At 36.3% G+C, this 18,839-nt stretch overlaps 1 protein-coding gene and 1 long non-coding RNA gene across 2 annotated transcripts in view; one reads left to right on the top strand and one right to left on the bottom strand.

Moving 5' to 3' along the window:
- Nucleotides 1-18,839, top strand: part of LOC150059682 (uncharacterized) — a 722,023-nt gene that overhangs the window by 25,098 nt on the left and 678,086 nt on the right. The gene's annotated exons all lie outside the window — the stretch shown is intronic.
- Themis (thymocyte selection associated) overlaps nt 1-18,839 on the bottom strand; it is a 158,298-nt gene that overhangs the window by 77,599 nt on the left and 61,860 nt on the right. Inside the window, exon 4 of the mRNA XM_090338159.1 lies at nt 933-1,981. Within this exon, the coding sequence (XP_090194285.1) occupies nt 933-1,981 (1,049 nt within the window). The remainder of the gene's footprint in view (nt 1-932; nt 1,982-18,839) is intronic.

The raw sequence follows: 18,839 nt of genomic DNA, 5'->3' as shown, positions 1-18,839 counted from the left end.
GTATTTGAGAGGCAAAATGAACGTCTCAAAAGCCATAGTTGAGCCTTCAAGCCCAAGGCTACTATGTTTCCAGAGTACAGAGAGTAAACATGGCATCTCTCTTTGTCTTAGTAATTGTCTAGATTCCTAAGCTGCTAGCACAACCTTTACCAGGACAGAATGTATTTCTTCTACACTCCCTAGAACCACAGCCTGATAAACAACCTGAAAAGCTCTTTCCAGGTAACCAGAAGGCAGACAAAGACAACAAATAGAAATGAAGCTGCTGCCACCATCCAGATTCTTTAGAGTGGTAGTGGAGTTGTTAATTCCATAATGATCTCATACTGTCTGCAATTTTATTGATTTTGTTTTCCAATAAAACTGTTAAAGATTGCAATTCCGAGATAGACATAATGTGGGCAGATGCTCACATTTTCGCACACAGTGCTGCCAAGATATTTTTACATCTTTCTTCATATAAAACAAAATGAAGACATGTGTTAGAGATGCATGTTCACAGAAACTTTCCAGAAAATAAAATGGAGTTTATCGCATGCTCATTTCCTGTATGAAGTATTAAAATACTTCTACCCAGGGAAAACAAACCACTCTTCCTCATCCAAAATAAAAGATACCTGCTTCTGCTGCAGCTTAGTTAGCCTTCTTAATTGTCCAAATCCGTGGGGAAGAGCAGGTGAGCCATTGCATCTGAATGCCATCCCCGCTATCCATGTAGATTCCCTGCCACAGCTTACTAGTTAAGCATCAAAATGCAAAACACAAAATACAAAAAATGCCACAGCTTCTGCTCTGGTAATACTCATTCACCAAGTGTACATCAGAAAGGGCTCAGGTCCAATATTACACGCATGTGTAAAGCAAACTCAACAAAAGACTTGGCTTAGGAATAAAACACTCCAGAAGACAATCTGGGAAAATCACAGCCTTACCTTGGGAGAGGTAGGCAGATCAACTCTCCTTCCTTCTGTTAGGGTCGGCAGGGTGAACTCCGTTTCCTTGATGGAGGGGTGTTTAGGGGGTCGTGGTGGAGGGTGTAAGAGAGAGCTCTCATACCTCCTCATCATGTAATACTGTTCTTCCGTGATCTCTTCCACCAGACTCCTGACTAGAAACGAACCTGTGTCCTCGGACACACGGCGGACCAATTGAACAGTCATATTCCAGCGGCCCGCGGGCACTTCCCACCGTTCCCGCGGGTGGGCCAAGTCACTGATGAGTAAGTAAGAGTCTGTGATGTCTTCCTCCAGCTGCAGCCCGGGGGTGGAAGCCAGCAGGTCCTCCTCCATGGAGAGGTCTCGCACAGACACCTTCACGTTGAAGGGCAGGCGGAACCGTGCGCGGAGCTCGGCCATCTGGTACTGCTTCTTATCATGAATCACCTCTACGAAGCCCCCTTCCATGTACAGAGGCAGCCGCGCCGCCTCCTTGGCCTTCGGGAGGATCCGCTCGCACGCCAGCACCTCCACCGTCGTGGGGAGGCCCTCACAGAGGACTTCAGTGGTCTCCGAGGGACGCACCAGAAACTGGTCCCCGACGGACACGGAGGAAAGGCCTTGGTGAAGTGGGGAGAAGGCTTTGGTGGCCACCACGTGCAGGGTCTCCTTTTCACTCTTGGTTATGTCCAGGTCATAGGCGGTGGGGAACTCGCGAGGCCTCCTCTTGAACTTGCCCTTGTAGCTGGAGGGGATCAAGAAGTGTCGTTTAGGGAAGTGGCTTCTGATTTCTGAAGCCAAGATCCTGGACGCCTGGTATTTGGTGTGGATCACAATGGTTTTCCCAGGCTGTAAAATACTGCTGGACAGCTGGTTTCTGGGAGGTGCTTCTAGGACCTCAGCCACAATAGGAAAGTCTTTATGGGTCATTTCGAAAAGATCTTCGGTAGATAAGAGCTGAAGAAACCAGTTAGCATCGTGAGAGTCAGTAATGTCCTTCACTTCCACATCTAAACTGGGGAGAAGGCGGACGACATCCTTTCGAACTGAAAACAGACAAACAAACAAAAACAAGAAAGGACGTCAAAATGTTTTCTGTGACCTTTTCTCCTAGTGACATAGATTTTTTTATATATTTTTATTGTAATAGAAGGTTACATTATATTTGCCAGATAGAAGGTGCATTAATTCACATACATTGATACCTTTTCTCATGTCTTGGTCCCCATTTCCCTAGCCCCCACCCTCACCCCTCATCTTGTTTCCCCCCCTTCCCTATCCAATTTCAAATAACCAAATACAAATATATACAATATATCAGGTAACAAAGTGAGATACTGTAACAATATGAGATAACCAAGGGATGGCAAAAGAGATGAGAGATAACATAGTACATTAAGGACACCAATCACTCATTATTGACATAGATAATTTTAAATCTAGGGAATTAAAAAGAATTCAAATGCTTAGAAAACTGCAGTTTTTAATGTGACTTTCTAGATTTGAATTGTGTGTGGGGGGGGTATTGCTCATGCGTACACAGATCATTAACTTTCTGCTTGGGCTGGCTTTGAACCCATCCTCAGATCTCAGCCTCTTGAGTAGCTATAATTACAGGCGTGAGCCACCGTGCCTGGCTTGGTTGAGATTATTACCACAGGTTTCCTAGAACCCAGAGTTAATTTTAGAAACTAAAATCTTTTTATTGATGCAAAAATTAAGTAGATTTAAATATTCTAGAGCTAAATGGATGTAGTACTTGTACGTTATTCCTCCAGTCTCAAGAATGACAAGAGATTGATACAATCAAAGCCATGAAGTACTTTCTGGAATCTCTGAATTAGTCCACCAGGACACACTGGCCCCAAGGCAAGCTGGATCCCAAAATATATTTGTGTTTCTAGATGCTTTGGGCCAGGATTAGCCTTATTACATTTGAAACACTATGGCCCCCAGGCAAGCCTCTAGACCAGGCTACCCAATCTTTATAATAAATTCCTGAATCTAATTTATTGACTTCAATACTCCTCTTTTCAAGTCTTCTGAAATTATGATAGTCAATGTCATTTCAATAAAATATCGACAGCATTTGACAAAGCAGATTTTTGGCTCTCCCTGCTTTGATCTGTTTTCCTCACTTATTTCACTTTTATCTTGATTTTTCTCAAAAATTTTCTTTGTTTCTTCTCTCATCACACCACCCACTATTGAAACACATGCCTTTTAGTGTGTCTTAGTTCTCTGCCTTGATCTACACTCACGCCTACAGAAATCTTACAGTCTCAAGTCTTCAAATATCATATATCTGTTAAGGATTCCACTGAGTATAGCTCTAGCCAAATCTTTCTCCTGAATTCCATATATCTCTTTCAGAGATTAAAATTAAAATTTTCAAACTAAATTGTGATTTCCCTATTCTCCCTCAAGCCTGGTCAATCAGATTGTTTCTCCATTGCAGTTATTAGGGAAAACAAGTTCTTGTTTAACTTACACACCTCAGAAATACTCGTTAGCATCTGATGTCCACTACATCAACTTTTTCCTGATTTTTGCAACACTATTTCGTGTCTGGTGTATAATGATGTTATACTTGACTATAGTCAAGTGTCAAAAGAAATTTGCCAGAGATCTTCTCCTTAAACATTAAAACAAGTATGCTTATTGTCTGTCTACAACTTGACCCATTTTACTCCAAAGAAAAGTCTTTACCTGGGCCATGATGTTACTTAGATCTCATATTCTACCACATTTTTTCACTCTAAATCATTTCTATCTCCCCCTATCCCTTCATTTTCTATCACACTTTGAATTCCATGCTTCTTCTGACTGCTAACCTTCAGCCAGATATATTCTTCATCAATTCTTCTATCTTAAATATTATCTTATCAATGAGACCTACTACAAATATAATTTTTAAATACAACCATCCTTGCTCTTTGTCCTCTGTTTCTCCACTTTTCTTCTATTTCTTTAACTTCAATCCTTCCAAAAATGTGAATATTTATGGTGACCCTTTTCTATACTTTATGTCCCCAAATTGGAGAATTTATTCCCAGAGACAGAGTCACTAATAGCTTTGTCTGTTAATACATCCAATGTCTAGAATGGTATCTCAATTATAGGAGATATTTCCTGAATAGTTAAATGACTATAACATAATTGCCAGCAGAATATACTGATGTTTTCAATAAAAGAAGTGGTTCAGTAAACAAACAGAGCTCCATATTAAATTTCATTATGTGATCTAAGTTTGCCCCATTAAAATATTCATAAATCTGAGTAGACATTGTAGGTTTTGTTTAAAACACAGTACTGAAGTGATAGTTATTTTATGTAATGATCTATCCAATATTCTAAGTAATTGTTATGTTTTGACAAAATAATATAGATGTTTATGTATAAAGCTGTAGGCAGAGTGAGCTCTTTTTCTTTCAAGATTTTAGAAAAAACAAGATCAGGTAAAATTGCCATATGCATGGCCAAAAGAAGCAGTGAAATTGCACATGCAGCATTCTCTTAGACCCTTCTCAAAATTCAGATCACAGAACAAACCATTACCTCTGACACTAGAGAAGAGATGAATATAGAGACAAAACTTATTGCAAGTAGAAAAACTACTGTAGAAACTCCACAACTATGAGAAGTATGTAAAGAATTATTGTTTTCTGGTGGTTGAATGTAAAGTGGCTTGAGAGAGCATGGTATCTCCAGAAACTCCACCATGTTGCCTGTGTGATGGTTAGAGAACAACCCCTTGTGATTTTTTTTTTGCCAGTCCTGGGCCATGAACACAGGGCCTGAGCACTGTCCTTGGACTTTCTCAAGACTAGAGCTCTACCACTTGAGCCTCAGCACCACTTCCAGCTTTTTTTTTGTATGTATGTGGTACCAAGGAATTGAACCCAGGTCCTTGTGCATGCTAGGCAAGCACTCTACCACCAGGCTAAACTCCAGGCCCCGCCTTGTGATTTTGGCAGGGTGAAGGGGGAAAAAAAAATAAGCATTGTAAAATAAACCTATTTGCTTTTAAAAAGACCTACCTAACATGATAACCATTTCACCACAATCTATCTTTTTTAATTTTTTAACCATAGCCTAACCACCATGGAAGACAGTAATTACCCTACCTGATCCACCTGTAACCATCTACATGGGAAAAGGAAATACTCAACTCCAAATCCTTTTATCTTCCCACAGAAGGGAAAGGAAATTCCTAACTAAAGCCCCAACTAACCATTCTGTGTCCCACAAGGGAAAGAAAAATGTGAGAAGAGCTGATGAAGGGCTCATCACAGATGTGCAGGCTCATTGAATGACCAAAACCTAGTTATAACATTATGGAATGATAACAATTATCCCCTCCCTCAACAACTTATAATTACATCAATAGAGACTTACATCAATTAGGGAATGCCATTTAAGACCCTACCTAAGATAGAGTCCTTAGGAATATACATGAGAGAAAATGAGACAGGAAACTATACCTACAAATAAGGTCCTAGCCAGATAAACAGAGAACTTCCCACTATAGCATACTACCTTAGTTCCTTTCCACTGAAACATCCTGTCTGGCTTCCCACAAAAAAGTACACGATATGTTAAAAGAAAAAAAAAACTGGGAAACAAAGCCAGTATTCAAATTACACAACTTTTGGAAGTGAAAAACCAAGAATTTAATGTGTGGTTAATATGGAATGGGAACAGGAACACCAAAGAAGAAAAGATGAGTAATAATCAGACTGATGGAAAATAGTAAAGAAATGATAGAAACAAAAAATGGAGAATTACTTTGATGGATTACTTGATAGACAAGAGGATGGACAAAGCTAGTGCTATTTTTCTTATCACAGGTACAAAATTTTAGTCTATTGAAAGTGTATTTGTAATAGTTACCTAAAGTGCTTTTGCCTAGCATCTCTGACTTTAATTTGTGTTTTTTATTACTCTAAACCATTTTCTCCACAGTCACTGTTGAATCATCTTAGGTTCTAGGAAAGACAGGACTACTCAATAACAAGGGACAAAAACTTTAGTCCCTTAAAACTAAAGTCTTGTAGGGCAGTAATGATCAGGCTGATCTACTCATGTGACAGTAGTGATAACTACTTCTCTAGAATGGGCAGAGCCAGAATTGAAAATGACCAACCAGGCAAAATCTTTAATCTTAAACTTTGCATCTCTTTGTCCTCTGCCCCTAATTCTTCTTCTTAAACCTAATGGTCAGGTCTGTATCCTGAATATGGCTGAAGACAAACTAAACTGTCATCTTCCTGTGACATCATGCCATGTATCTACTTTTTCTGCCACATTTTTTTCTAGTAAACTCTCCCTTTCACAACATTAACTGTGTGGATGCCTTGCCTAAATTCTCTTGAGTCAAAGAGAAGACTAAAGTTCATTAGCTACACTTACTTTAGAGGAACAGTGGCATACAACTTCTTCAAAATAATGCAAACAGTAAAATAAATCATGGTAGTGTTGGAATAGATTTTTTTAGGATGGGGGAATACTTTCTTGTATAATATTTTTAGTATTCATGAGCTTTTTTTAAAATGTTGTTTGAAAGAAGACTTGAATCAATTGTAAATGTATATAGCAAACTCTAGGACAACATTTTCAAAAATATTTTTTTACAATGTCATTGATACACTAAAACAGAAGACCTATGAAGACATATGAAAGATTCAATACTACAGTAGTTAGAAAGGAATGGAAAAATAGCACATCTAATTTGGGGGTGAAAGACACAAAATAATACTTCAGTATAGAGACAAGATGAGGAATTAGTCTACCATTATTCCATTATTTACAAATATAAATAGGTTGTGAATTTATTGAGAACTCACTCTGCCTATTTCTTTTTGTATCAATTTCTGTTAAAACATTAAAACATAACTATTTTTATCGTATTCTCTACTTTTCCATGTGTTTTAAGTTTTCCGTTATAAAATGTTGAAATAAAGGCACTTGTTTAAAGTTACTAAAATTTTTGAAAATACCATCTCAAGTTTTTATACTGGAATACATTTAACATTTTTTTTTTCAAATTTGGCTATGGGGCTTAAACCCAGGGCCCGAGTGCCATCTCTGAACGTTTTTGCTCAGGAATACTGCTCAACCATCACCCAGAGCCACAGCACCACTTCTGATTGTTGAGTGGTTAATTGGAGATAAGAATCTCAGGGACTTTCCTGTCTGGGATGGCTTTGAACTGTGATCCTCAGAGTGCAGCCTTATGAATAGCTAGGATTAGTGAGTCACCAGCACCTGGTTTAACTAATCTTTAAGACAGACACTGCACATAAAGATCTCTGCTAAAGGAAATAAAGTATTATTTTTTTGTTTTTCTTAGTAAACATGATGGTATAAAGTATTTAAAACATAAGAGATAAAATTATAACTATTAATAAATTTGTAAAAACTTAGATCTTTACTACTTCAGTCTAAAATAAATAATATATTTAGTATAATATATAAAATACATTTAATAGAAAACATTATATGATATAAATATACATCACATACAATATTATATAGTATATAATTATATAGCATATTATATATAATATATAGTATATAATATTATATAGAGTTTTGCACCATAAATTTTTTTTTCATCTTTTGCAATTGGCCTGGGCACATGAGCTCTTCAGCTCAAGGCTACCACCCTACCCCTTGAGCCACAATGCCACTTCCAGTTTGCTAGTGGTTAAATGGAGATATGAGTCTCAAGTACTTTAGTGCCTGGGCTGGCTTTGAACCTTGATCCTCAGATCTCATCCTCAGATCTCAGCCTCGTGAGTAGCTAGGATTGCAGGCTTGAGCTACCACACCTGGCTGTACCATAAGCTTTTTAAATAAGCATTTGCTATTTTATGATTGGAAAACATAATCTTCTTTCAGAGAACATATAGACAGCAAGCTAAATTTAAAAATGTCACTTTCTGAAAAGTTCTCTGACTTCAAAATTATAGACAAGAAAGAAGAAACTCAGCAGGAGAGATATTTCTAAAGGTATTTATGACAAAATTCCCAGCTTCAAACTTGAAGCTTAAACAATCTTAGTTTAAACTTCCCAAATTTTCTTTCCATGTGAACATGAAATTATTCTGGCTGAAAAGTTTTAGTTTTCGAAATTGAGCTTCTGTTAAAAACAATTTTCTCTAACAGATTTAGACAGATATGCTGAGTCATTTTCCTAAATCCTTGTTTTTGTACCTACTAAAGAACAACTTGTAAGTGAAGACAAAAAATTACACTTAATTTTTTAGCTGGCATTGAGCAATATATATCTATCTATCTGTATATACAGATATATATATACAGATATATATATATATATATTGAACAGTTGACACTCCATGGTAGGATACACACTCAGTTCAAACTTAGCACATGGGAAATTATCCTTCATAACTGAACCTAAATTTATTTAGTATTGAAAAATCTTATCAGTCTTGAATACATGGTGATTATTTCTATTGTTTTCTACTTCTAAGCTAATTTCTCCCAATCTTGTTTCTCTTTTCTACTTATAAGCTAATTTCTCTCAATCTATAGTTTTTCATATAATATTAACAATGATAAAGATTTACTATGTGCATATATTCACTTTTTAAGTTTCATTTCTTTGTCAGTTACTTTTCCAAGACACTTCTTTTACTTGAAAATATTATCATAAATTTATTTCCATCTCACAAGTACTCATGAACTGCTATGTTATGTATTTACATTTCAAGATACTCTGCTACATGGCAATTATGAAACTTAACTAATAATTTCCAAGTTCTTCATTGTTCTAGTCTTAAAATAAAATTTTATTTAGAATCCATGTATTTTATCTAAGTTGTCCTTGTGAATATTCTCTACATTATTTTTTTCTGTTTCATTCAGCTTCATTTCAACTGAAGAGAAGCTGTCTTATAAATTACCATTTTGTTAGATACTCTCCTTTGTCTCATTTGCTCTTCAGATAGTGTTTCAAAATCATTCCCTATCTCTTGTATTTGAAACAAAAATGATGATAACCCTTTTTGAGAAATCAGAAGTCAATTAAAATGAATGCACTTGATGCTGGTATGAGCTATGGATATCATCATTCATCTTTCACAATTTCATTTAGTTTTTAGAAACTAAGAAAATTTATTATACTAGGTGAGACAGACCATCATATTTTATATTAATTTTGGTTAGTTTTTTTGCATAAACTTGGCTAGGCTACAATATCTAGATATTTAATCAAATAGAAACCTGGTAACTACTGTGAGGGAATTTTACAGATACAATTAGCAGTCTAAAATTAGTAGCATTTTAATAAAGAATGTTAGTCTTTGTAATGTAGCTGGATTTCATACATATAATTGGTAGTCTTACAAGAAAAAAGAAATTCATTCTTCCTTAAGGCTACATTATTAATTTATACCTAAATTTCTAGATGCATACCTGACCTAGAGGTTTAGAACCTATCAAACTACAATTTCAAGAGATCAGCAGAAGATGGCAGCGGTTCAGGGTGAGACATACTGAACTCCTGCCGAGATTCATGTACTGGCAGTGCAGGAGACAGTCCTCTGTCAGAAATTGATCCTAAGTAAACGTGAGGACCACAGAGAATTCAGGCAGACAGGAAAAAAAGGCAGAATACCTGCGCAAAAAGAGAGCATGAAGCCCCGCCAGCCGCAGAGCAGCCGGGGAGACAAAGGCTCTTCTGAATCAGAGTAGAGACAGCACATGTGGACAGCACAGACCCACCAGCTGCAGACAGAGCCACACAGAGCCTGCACAAGCCCAGAGCCTACACCAGGCCGTGCACGGAGCTGCCAGCTTCACGGGACCGGACATTCCAGCAATTTGTGAGTAACTCCGAGGAGAAGTTTCCACTTCTGCTCCCGGAACGGCATTGGGAGGGAGCCCTTCCCCCTCCAGCTGATAGCAGCACCATCTTGACTGCTGGCAAAGACAGGCCAAAGCAATTGGAGCCTGAGAGGTGTTGCTGACAGCGCCATCTTCCTTACTGGCAAAGGATTTCCCAGAGATCCCTTAGCCGGAAGTCCGGCCTCAGCGCTGCTGAAGTCCATCCCCCTGCGCCACCAGAGGACCTGGTAAACAAAGCCGTGCGCAGGTCTTTCAGCTTTGTTCTATCAAACAAGCAAGCTCATCCGAAAAACCGCAAAGCCAAATCACAAGAGAAAAAGACTTTGTGAAGTGTTTACGTCTGAATTTAGTGGAGACACAAGTTTCCTAACCTCTCCTACCACCAAAAAACCCCCCAAAACTGAAGAATACCCTTTTTTTCCCCTTTTACCCCATTTCATTTGCATTTTTAGATGTTCTTATTTTTCTCTTTGCCATTTAACCTACACTTTTTTTTTATAATGTTATGATTCATTCCTTTTTTTTCCTCTCTTTTCCCGCAATCCTGCTGTCACTGTGATCGTTCCTAGAAACACAGTGACAGCTCTGGGTACAGTCTGAATAAAAACAATATCCATATTGATACATTCACCTGCTTTTTAAACTCCTGGTTCTCAACACTAGTATCTTTTGAGTAAGAACTCAGAACAGTGAGGAATCTCCCCCACCTTGTGTGTGTGTTTGTGTGTGTGTGTGTGTGTGTGTGTGTGTGTGTGTACTCTGTTTTCTTTTATTTTGTTGCTGTTTTGTTTCTTTTTTCTTTTTAAAATTTGTATCATTGAAATCTCCTATATCTATCTCCCTCTTTTCTCTATATATTCTTCTTATTACTCTTCTTATTTTCATAAGATTTATCTAAGTTCATCTAAACTTTCTACACAAATACTCTACCTGTCTATCACATTAGGGCAGTTATCCTTACACAATACCCTTTCTTCATTACTACAATATTCTTACACTCCTGTATTATTCTTTTCCTACCTCCCTTGTCATCTTTCATATTTTTCTATCTCTGGTCCTCTGTTCATCCTTCAACTCTTATAATGCATGGATCTACATTTGATGGTTGTTGAGCAATGCTGTGTATCTAGGTGTTCAATTATACTCTAGATCCAGAGGGACTTAAAAACAATAGAGGTTGGATTGAGGGGCTTATTTGGTCATAAATTGGTCATCTGTGATTGTATTAGATTTGTATGTAAGTGTACAAAAAGAAAGAGAGAGTGTTATTACCAATCTAAAAGAGCTAATATCTATTGTCAACAGCTAAAATGGGCAAGGTTGGTTATATCTGAAAAAATATAATCTTGTTTGGTATTAATTTTGCTCCCATTCTCAAATGGGCAGAACAAGAAACTCAAGAACAATGTCAAATCAAGGAATAGCATCTCCAACCCAACATAAACAGGCAATGGAGCAGTCAGTGACAAATCGAGAGGAGAATCATCCAAGTGCTATACAAATGCAATTCATAAACATCATTAATGAAAAATGTGAAAACATAGAGAAAGAGATAAGGGAGGAAGCCACAGCTAAACAAGAGGAAACCATAAACAAGATGATATGTGAAAAAGCGGAAGCCATAAAGGAGACCATAATAAAGGTTTTTCAAAGCAAATGGACGAATTCATAGAATCCACGAACAAAAAGGTGACTGAACTCCAACAAATGTCCAAAGAGAATAAAGCTGCTGAGAAAACCACTCAAATGGAATCAATGATGTAAGGAAATCCATACATGATCTAAAACAAGAGATGCAAGGCATCAAAAATGAGCAATTAGAAGCAAGGGAGATGTAGAATAAAGTAGATAGGTTTGATAGCAGGTTAGACAATGCAGAAGAGAGAATTTCCGGTGTTGAAGATAATTTAGTTGTTATAGAGAAAGAACAGAAAATGAGTCAATTCAAATCTAGGAAATATGAGAAAACGCTATAGGAGGTCCAAGATACAATTAGGAAGCCTAATTTAAGGCTAATTGGTATTGAGGAGGGTCTAGAGAAAGAGGTCAATGGTATTAGAAATATACTTTAGGGAATCATCTCAGAGAACTTCCCAAATGTCCAGAAGGGCAGGCCCATCCAGGTACAAGAAGCTTTTAGAACCCCAAACAGACCTGACCAGAAAAGGACATCCCACCACCACAATATAATCCCAACTGGATCAATAGAGGCTAAAGATAGGATCCTAAAATCAGCCAGGGAGAAGAGAACAATCACCTATAAAGGCAAACCAATCAGAATAACCCCAGATTTCTCATCAAGCAAACTTTACTTTCACTGAAACCATACATAGATTGAAACACAGTGATTGTTGGTGACTTTAACACACCACTCTCACCTTTGGACAGATCAACAAGGCAAAAACTCAACAGAGAAACCTTAGAATTGAACAATTATATAGACCAACTAGATCTAACAGACATCTGCAGATTATTCCACCCAGCAACAACACAATATATGTTTTTCTCAGCAGCACATGGAACATTTTCCAAAATAGACCACATTTTAGGCCATAAAACAAACCTGGACAGATTCAGATACACTGAAATTATTCCCTGCATTCTCTCAGACCACAAGGGCATCTAATTGGAACTGAACACACATCTCCACCAAAGAAAACCCTGTAACTCATGGAGATTCAACAACACATTGTTGAATCACCAATGGGTCATCAAAGAGATCAGAACAGAAATCCAACAGTTTATGATATTTAACAAAAAGGAGCACACAAAATATCATCTCCTTTGGGACACGGCAAAGGCAGTACTCAGAGGAAAATTTATAGCTCTGAGTGCCTACAGTAACAAATTGGAAAAATTGCAAACCAACAATATAATGTGTCACCTCAAGCTCCTGGAAAAAGAGCAACAAACCAACCCTAATCCCAGTAGAAGGAAGCAAATTATTAAAATCAAAGCAGAATTAAATGAATTGGAATCCAAAAAAACTATAGAAAGAATCAACAAAACAAGGAGTTAGTTCTTTGAAAGAATTGACAAAATTGACAAACTCTTAGCAAATCTTACCAAAAAAAGAAGGGAGCATACCAAAATAAACAAGATCACAGACAAAAATGGCAATATCACAACAGAAATTACCAAGATCCAGAGTATCATGAGGGAATACTTCTCAAACCTTTACGCCAACAAATTTGAGAATCTAGAAGACATGGACGAATTCCTAGCCAATATTAACAAACCCACACTGAACCAAGAAGAACTATCCCAAGTAAACAGGCCTATTTCAAGCACTGAAATAGAAATGGCAATAAGAGAACTTCCACCTAATAAAGGCCCAGGGCCAGATGGATTCACAGCTGAATTCTATAAGGTCTTCAAAGCAGAGCTCACACCAATACTCCTCAAGCTCTTCAACGAAATTGAAAATGAAGGTACTTTACCAAACTCATTCTATGAAGCCAGTATAACCCTCATCCCCAAACCAGACAGAGATTCATCAAAGAAAGAGAACTATAGACCTATTTCTTTGATGAACATCAATGCAAAACTTCTCAACAAAATACAACAACTCATCAAAAAATTATACACTATGATCAAACAGGATTCATCACAGGGAGGCAAAGCTGGTTCAACATATGCAAATCAATTAATATAATTCAACACATTAACAGGAGCAGGGACAAAAAACACATGATTGTCTCAATAGATGCAGAAAAGGCATTTGACAAGATCCAACACCCCTTTGTTACCTGATGTATCGAATATATATGTATTTGATTATTTGAAATTGTATTGGGAAGGGGGGAAAACAAGATGAGGGAAGGGGGAGGGGAATGGGGACCAACAAATGAGAACGGGTATCAATGTATGTGAATTAATGCACCTTCTATCTGGCAAATATCATGTAACCCTTCTATTAATTACAATAAAAAATATATGAAAATAAACCTCTACAATTGCATGAGCCAATACTTTCAAATAAAAATATCAAATAGAATATTTTATCATATCATACAATTAACTAAATAATATAAATAGAATAATAAAAATAACATATAAACATAGAATATAAATGAATATAAAATAAGTAGACTTAACCATAACTAAAATGTATTAAATATGATATATTAATAATATATAATAATATATAATAATATAATTTTTATACTAATATAATTATTATAATTATTATAATTATTATAATTTTAATGCTACATAACATGTAATTATAATAATGTAGTTTATATTATGAAATTGTCCATTATATAATATTACAAATGACAATTATATGCTATAACAATATTGCATATTTAACATAATATTTAATGTATAATTTTATATATGACAGATATAGATATGTTATATTTTTGTTGTGATATACTGGTGACATAATATACATAACTTGTAATTATATTTTTCTTAGAGAATACTCTGTAATAAAATATTATTATTTGGTAGCCTTAAAGCTCAACATTTGGCTGGGCACTTGTAGCTCATTTATACAATCTTTCTTTGCTACTCCAGAGGCTGAGAGGTATCACTTGTAGTTTGAAGTCAGCCTAGACAAGAAAGTCTATGAGACTTTTATCTCCAATTAACTGCCTGAAGTGGAGCTGTGACTCAAGTGGTAGAATGTGATCCTGTACATAAAAGTTCAGGGCCAGTGTCCAGGCTGAGTTCAAGCCCTAAGATCAACACACACACACACACACACACACACACACACACACACACACACACACACACACATCAAAATAAACAAGTTTAAATAAAAAAATAAAATGTGTTTCTTTACTTTCTGTTTGGTACTTCTATTAAAATTAATAATGCACTCAAAGAGAAAGAAATAAATTTGAAACCAACTAATGTACCTATTATCTAAGCAGCATGTCACCATAGCGTTTTCATGACTGCGTTAGTAAAAGCATCATAATAATGATAAAAAAAATCCTGTTAGATGAATATAAATGGTAACATCTGTGATTACAATGAAGTCAGTATTCTTTTAAACTATTTGAAATCATAAATACATCCTCATAATCAGTCCAATCTGTAACGATCAGTGAGAAAACCTCTTATTCCCTAACTAGGAACTTTGTATAGTAAAACAAATGAATGAATATGTACATAAATGATATTTTACTTTATTCATATACTTCCTTTTCTGAATCTGTATTAGTAAGATATTGAGATAGAAGCATTAAGAAGTATTTGTGCATTAAGAAGGTAAAAATAAATACGGGAGAAATTGACTGAGCAGGATGTAAGTAACTCCTGTGTATTATGTCCTTTAGGGTTCTCAAAGGCTTTGGGAATGGAAGCCTCTTCTACAAGTGGAAATGAAGCCAGGAGCTTAAAAACCAGTTTATTTGAATGACTAAATAGCTCAATTTGTGTTTCTGCTCTGATCTTCACTCACCTCTGTGAGTGAAAGAAGCAGGACACAGTTCCTAGGAAACTAGACATTCTGAGTAGAAAAGAACCATCACTCTGAAAACCAAGGAGTTAAGTTTAAATTCATAGAGCTCATGCAGGAATCATTAGCTACTTCCCTACTCAGATTTTATAATTTTATAAACTCTGCAATGTTTTAGGAAAATATATCTTAATGAACAAATAAGTCTTCTCAGGAATTACTCTTCAACACAGAATCAAGTCAAAAGGAAGCCATAAGAATAATTCTAAATGGAAGCCCCATTACTATACTTATATAGTATGTTTCAAGAACAACTAGTTGAGATTAGAGTGTAAGGGTAAGAGTTCCAGAGGAGTAGCTTTGAAGGGAAACAAAAAGAAAAGAAATTGGTTGGACTCTGAAAAATTGCAGAATTTATTTTTACAAAGATATTGGAGATTTAGGAGAGAAGTGTAGAAGAGGAAGCAGAGAAAGTAAGGCCATCATGACAGAAAACAGTTATAGCCATTATACTCTGTGGTTTGGTTTTGCAGTGAACCAGCAGAGTAATGAAAATGCTAATACTTGACCACAACCTATGATTGCCACAGAAATGGAAAGTGAGGCTCTAAGAGAATCATATTGTCAGGGCCATAGGTGAAAGTTAGTACTTACTATCTAAAGGCAAGGACTTCAAAGACAATAATGTTTCCATTCTTTTGAATTATGGACACCAAAAAAGTAGGAAAACATCGAAAGGAATCAGTTCAGAGAATCAAAAGGTGAGGAAAATTGTAACCAGGTAGGGTACAAGGTTTGTTAATAAATTTGTTATGTTTTATCTTGCTATAGTTTGACCTTTTTATTTTAATAAAGGTTGGAAATTGCTTTTAAAAGAGAGAAGTCTTAAGATACTAAAGACATTTTGTTCTGTGATCCATTTTTCTCATATACCATATTCACATCTAATGTTCCGAGTCTCTTGTTTATTTGTGTGATTTCAGCTCTCTACATATAAAATGAATTAATTTTTGACATTTGTAAACCAAGACTGTACCCCCAGTTTTTGAGCAGTGTTAGAATTTTCTTCTAAAAGACAAGACTTGCACACTAATGAAATATCCAGCTAAGGTGGAAATAATATCAATCTCTATATAAAAACATAATATGAATTACAAACTCTCAATGGTCAAGACCTCTGTTTTTTTGAAGCAAATTTAAATAACTCAGCTTTTCATTTGCAAATATTACACCTCCTGTTTCCTAAAATAATAAGAAATTTTATCTTCCTATAAAAACACAACCATTTCATAGAAGCCTTATGTGAGACCGACACACTTGAGAGGTACTAGAATGTCATTTACATCTATTTTCCAGAAAGACAGAGAGAGAGAGAGAGAGAGAGAGAGAGAGAGAGAGAGAGAGAGAGAGAGAGAGAGAGAGAGAGAGAGAATTATTTACTTTACAAATTACTACATGTGTGAGGAGTGTTCTCATGATTTTGGCATCTAATGGGAATTTCAAAAAGAGTTCCAGAAGGAGATATCTCATTTCAATATTTCTACTTCTTTACTTTCTTTCCTTTTTTTTTGCCTGTCCTGGGCTTGAGCTCAGGGCCTGATCACTGTCCTTGGACTTTCTCAAGGCCAGAGCTCTACCACTTGAGCCTCAGCACCACTTCCAGGTTTTTTCTATGTGTGTGGTACCGAGGAATCAAATCTGGATCTTTGTGCATGCTAGGCAAGCACTCTACCACTAGGCCAAACTCCTGCCCTTCCTTTTTATGGAGCCCAACTTGTCAGAGTAAAAACATATTTGAAATAAATAATGAGAGTAGAATATGCTATATCCATGTTCCTCTCTGCCATGTTCCCTTTCGTAAATCAATATTTTATATATTCCTATTGTTCTTCTCTATATTGCTTGTCCCCTAAAGTTTAGATGAAACTTCCCAACAAAATTCATGTCTATTCATTTCAGTGACATTTTAGAAAAGAAGGGCTCCAGCCAATAAGGTTTGTTCTACATTGGATACCAAAGACACGCAGAAAGCATGCCTGAGCCTTTTACTTAAAAAAATAAATAAATAAAAGAATATTATCACTGGCTCAATGCACTGTCTATATTTTGCATTTTACACGTAGGAGAAAAAATACCTACAACACAACATGCTTTAGAATGGAGAAATATGGTAGATAGCCAAGCTCCATTTTAGTGGAGTACTGTACTGTCTATATACAAGCTGATCTCATGCAACCCCTATCCCAAACGGCTATAAGGTTAGAAATAACATATAAAATCATCCTCAAGAAATTAAGGTTCTGAGTAATAAAAATAAAAATTTAAATCTTAGAGCTTAAAATTGAACCAAAATAGATTACAAAAGACTGTTATTTCAACCAAGGGATTTCTTCTGGGATTTTGGTTCACAGAAACCACACTTCACACTGGTTGAATAAGTTTGTTAATAGCCTTTGCTTTTCTGACACTTATACTTAATACACACACTTCCAGCCAACATTAGAAGGTGGAAAAGGATAGCAGTAAGATTGACTTTCTTTTCTCTCTTCAAACTTAGATTCTTGCACTTCTATACAGTCATTAATCCCAAGTGTTTCTCTGTCTCATTGTGATCTGTGCTGGCATTGTGTCCAGCTGGCATCACTTCACTCCACGCTCTTTCTCTCAGTTTAAGGAACTTTCTTGACTAGGACCAATTTCAACCCCTTGGAACAGATCCAGAATCTTCTAGGATCAAGTCCACTACCATGAGCATGTTTTCATATTCACTTCAGTTTTCCCTCTCTTTATTCTCCTACCAGCATTTTTTTTCAAGGCTCCCCTGTTGCCCCTAGCCTTAGCCTCTGCTCTCCTATGCATTCATCAAGACTCAGCCTCTAGGGGTCAGAGGTCCCCATGAGCCAAAGCATCAGACCAAAAAGGAGAAAAAAATCTACCTCCCATCTAATTCTTTCACTGCTAAAAGTATCCTGCTCATATGCTTAGGCTCTAGGTTTTAAAATGAGAACAGTGGATAAAAATGAGAAAAACTTAATGATTCTTCTTGATTGCATATTTTAGAATAGCTACCTAACACGAATACAAAGTTCTAACTTTTGTAGAGGTCTTGATTATTTTGTAATATCATAAGTCACAAGTCATAGGCAAGTTTTCTATACATTAGTTATAGGCATGAAAATGAAACAAGAAGCCAGGTGAGGTGGCTCACACTTATAATCCTAGCTACCAAGGAGGCTGAGATCTAAGAACTGTGGTTCCAAGTCAACTCAGGAAGAAACATTCTTATGAGTCTTTTATCTCCTATAAACTACTCAAAAATCCAGAAGTGGTATTGCGGGTCAAGTGGTAGAAAATTAGCCTTGAACAGAAGGAGGCTCAGAAACAATGACCAGGCCCTGAGTTCGAGCCCAAGACCAGGATGCTATTTTGTGAGAAGAGGAAGACAGGGACATGATATAGGGGGGTGAAATTGGTTAGAATAAGGTGTGAACATGTGTGGAAATATAACAATAATAATATCTCCCTGTATACCATATATAAGCTAATCTTAAAAAATAGGGAGAATCAGAAAATATGGAATGAACGTTTTATATATAGTAGTACTAGAGTTTATG

The sequence above is a fragment of the Megascapheus bottae genome, chromosome 8, assembly GCF_031878675.1.
Source record: "Megascapheus bottae isolate mThoBot1 chromosome 8, mThoBot2.hap1, whole genome shotgun sequence".
Classification (NCBI taxonomy): Eukaryota; Metazoa; Chordata; class Mammalia; order Rodentia; family Geomyidae; genus Megascapheus; species Megascapheus bottae.
This window is presented reverse-complemented; position numbering and strand designations above follow the sequence as displayed.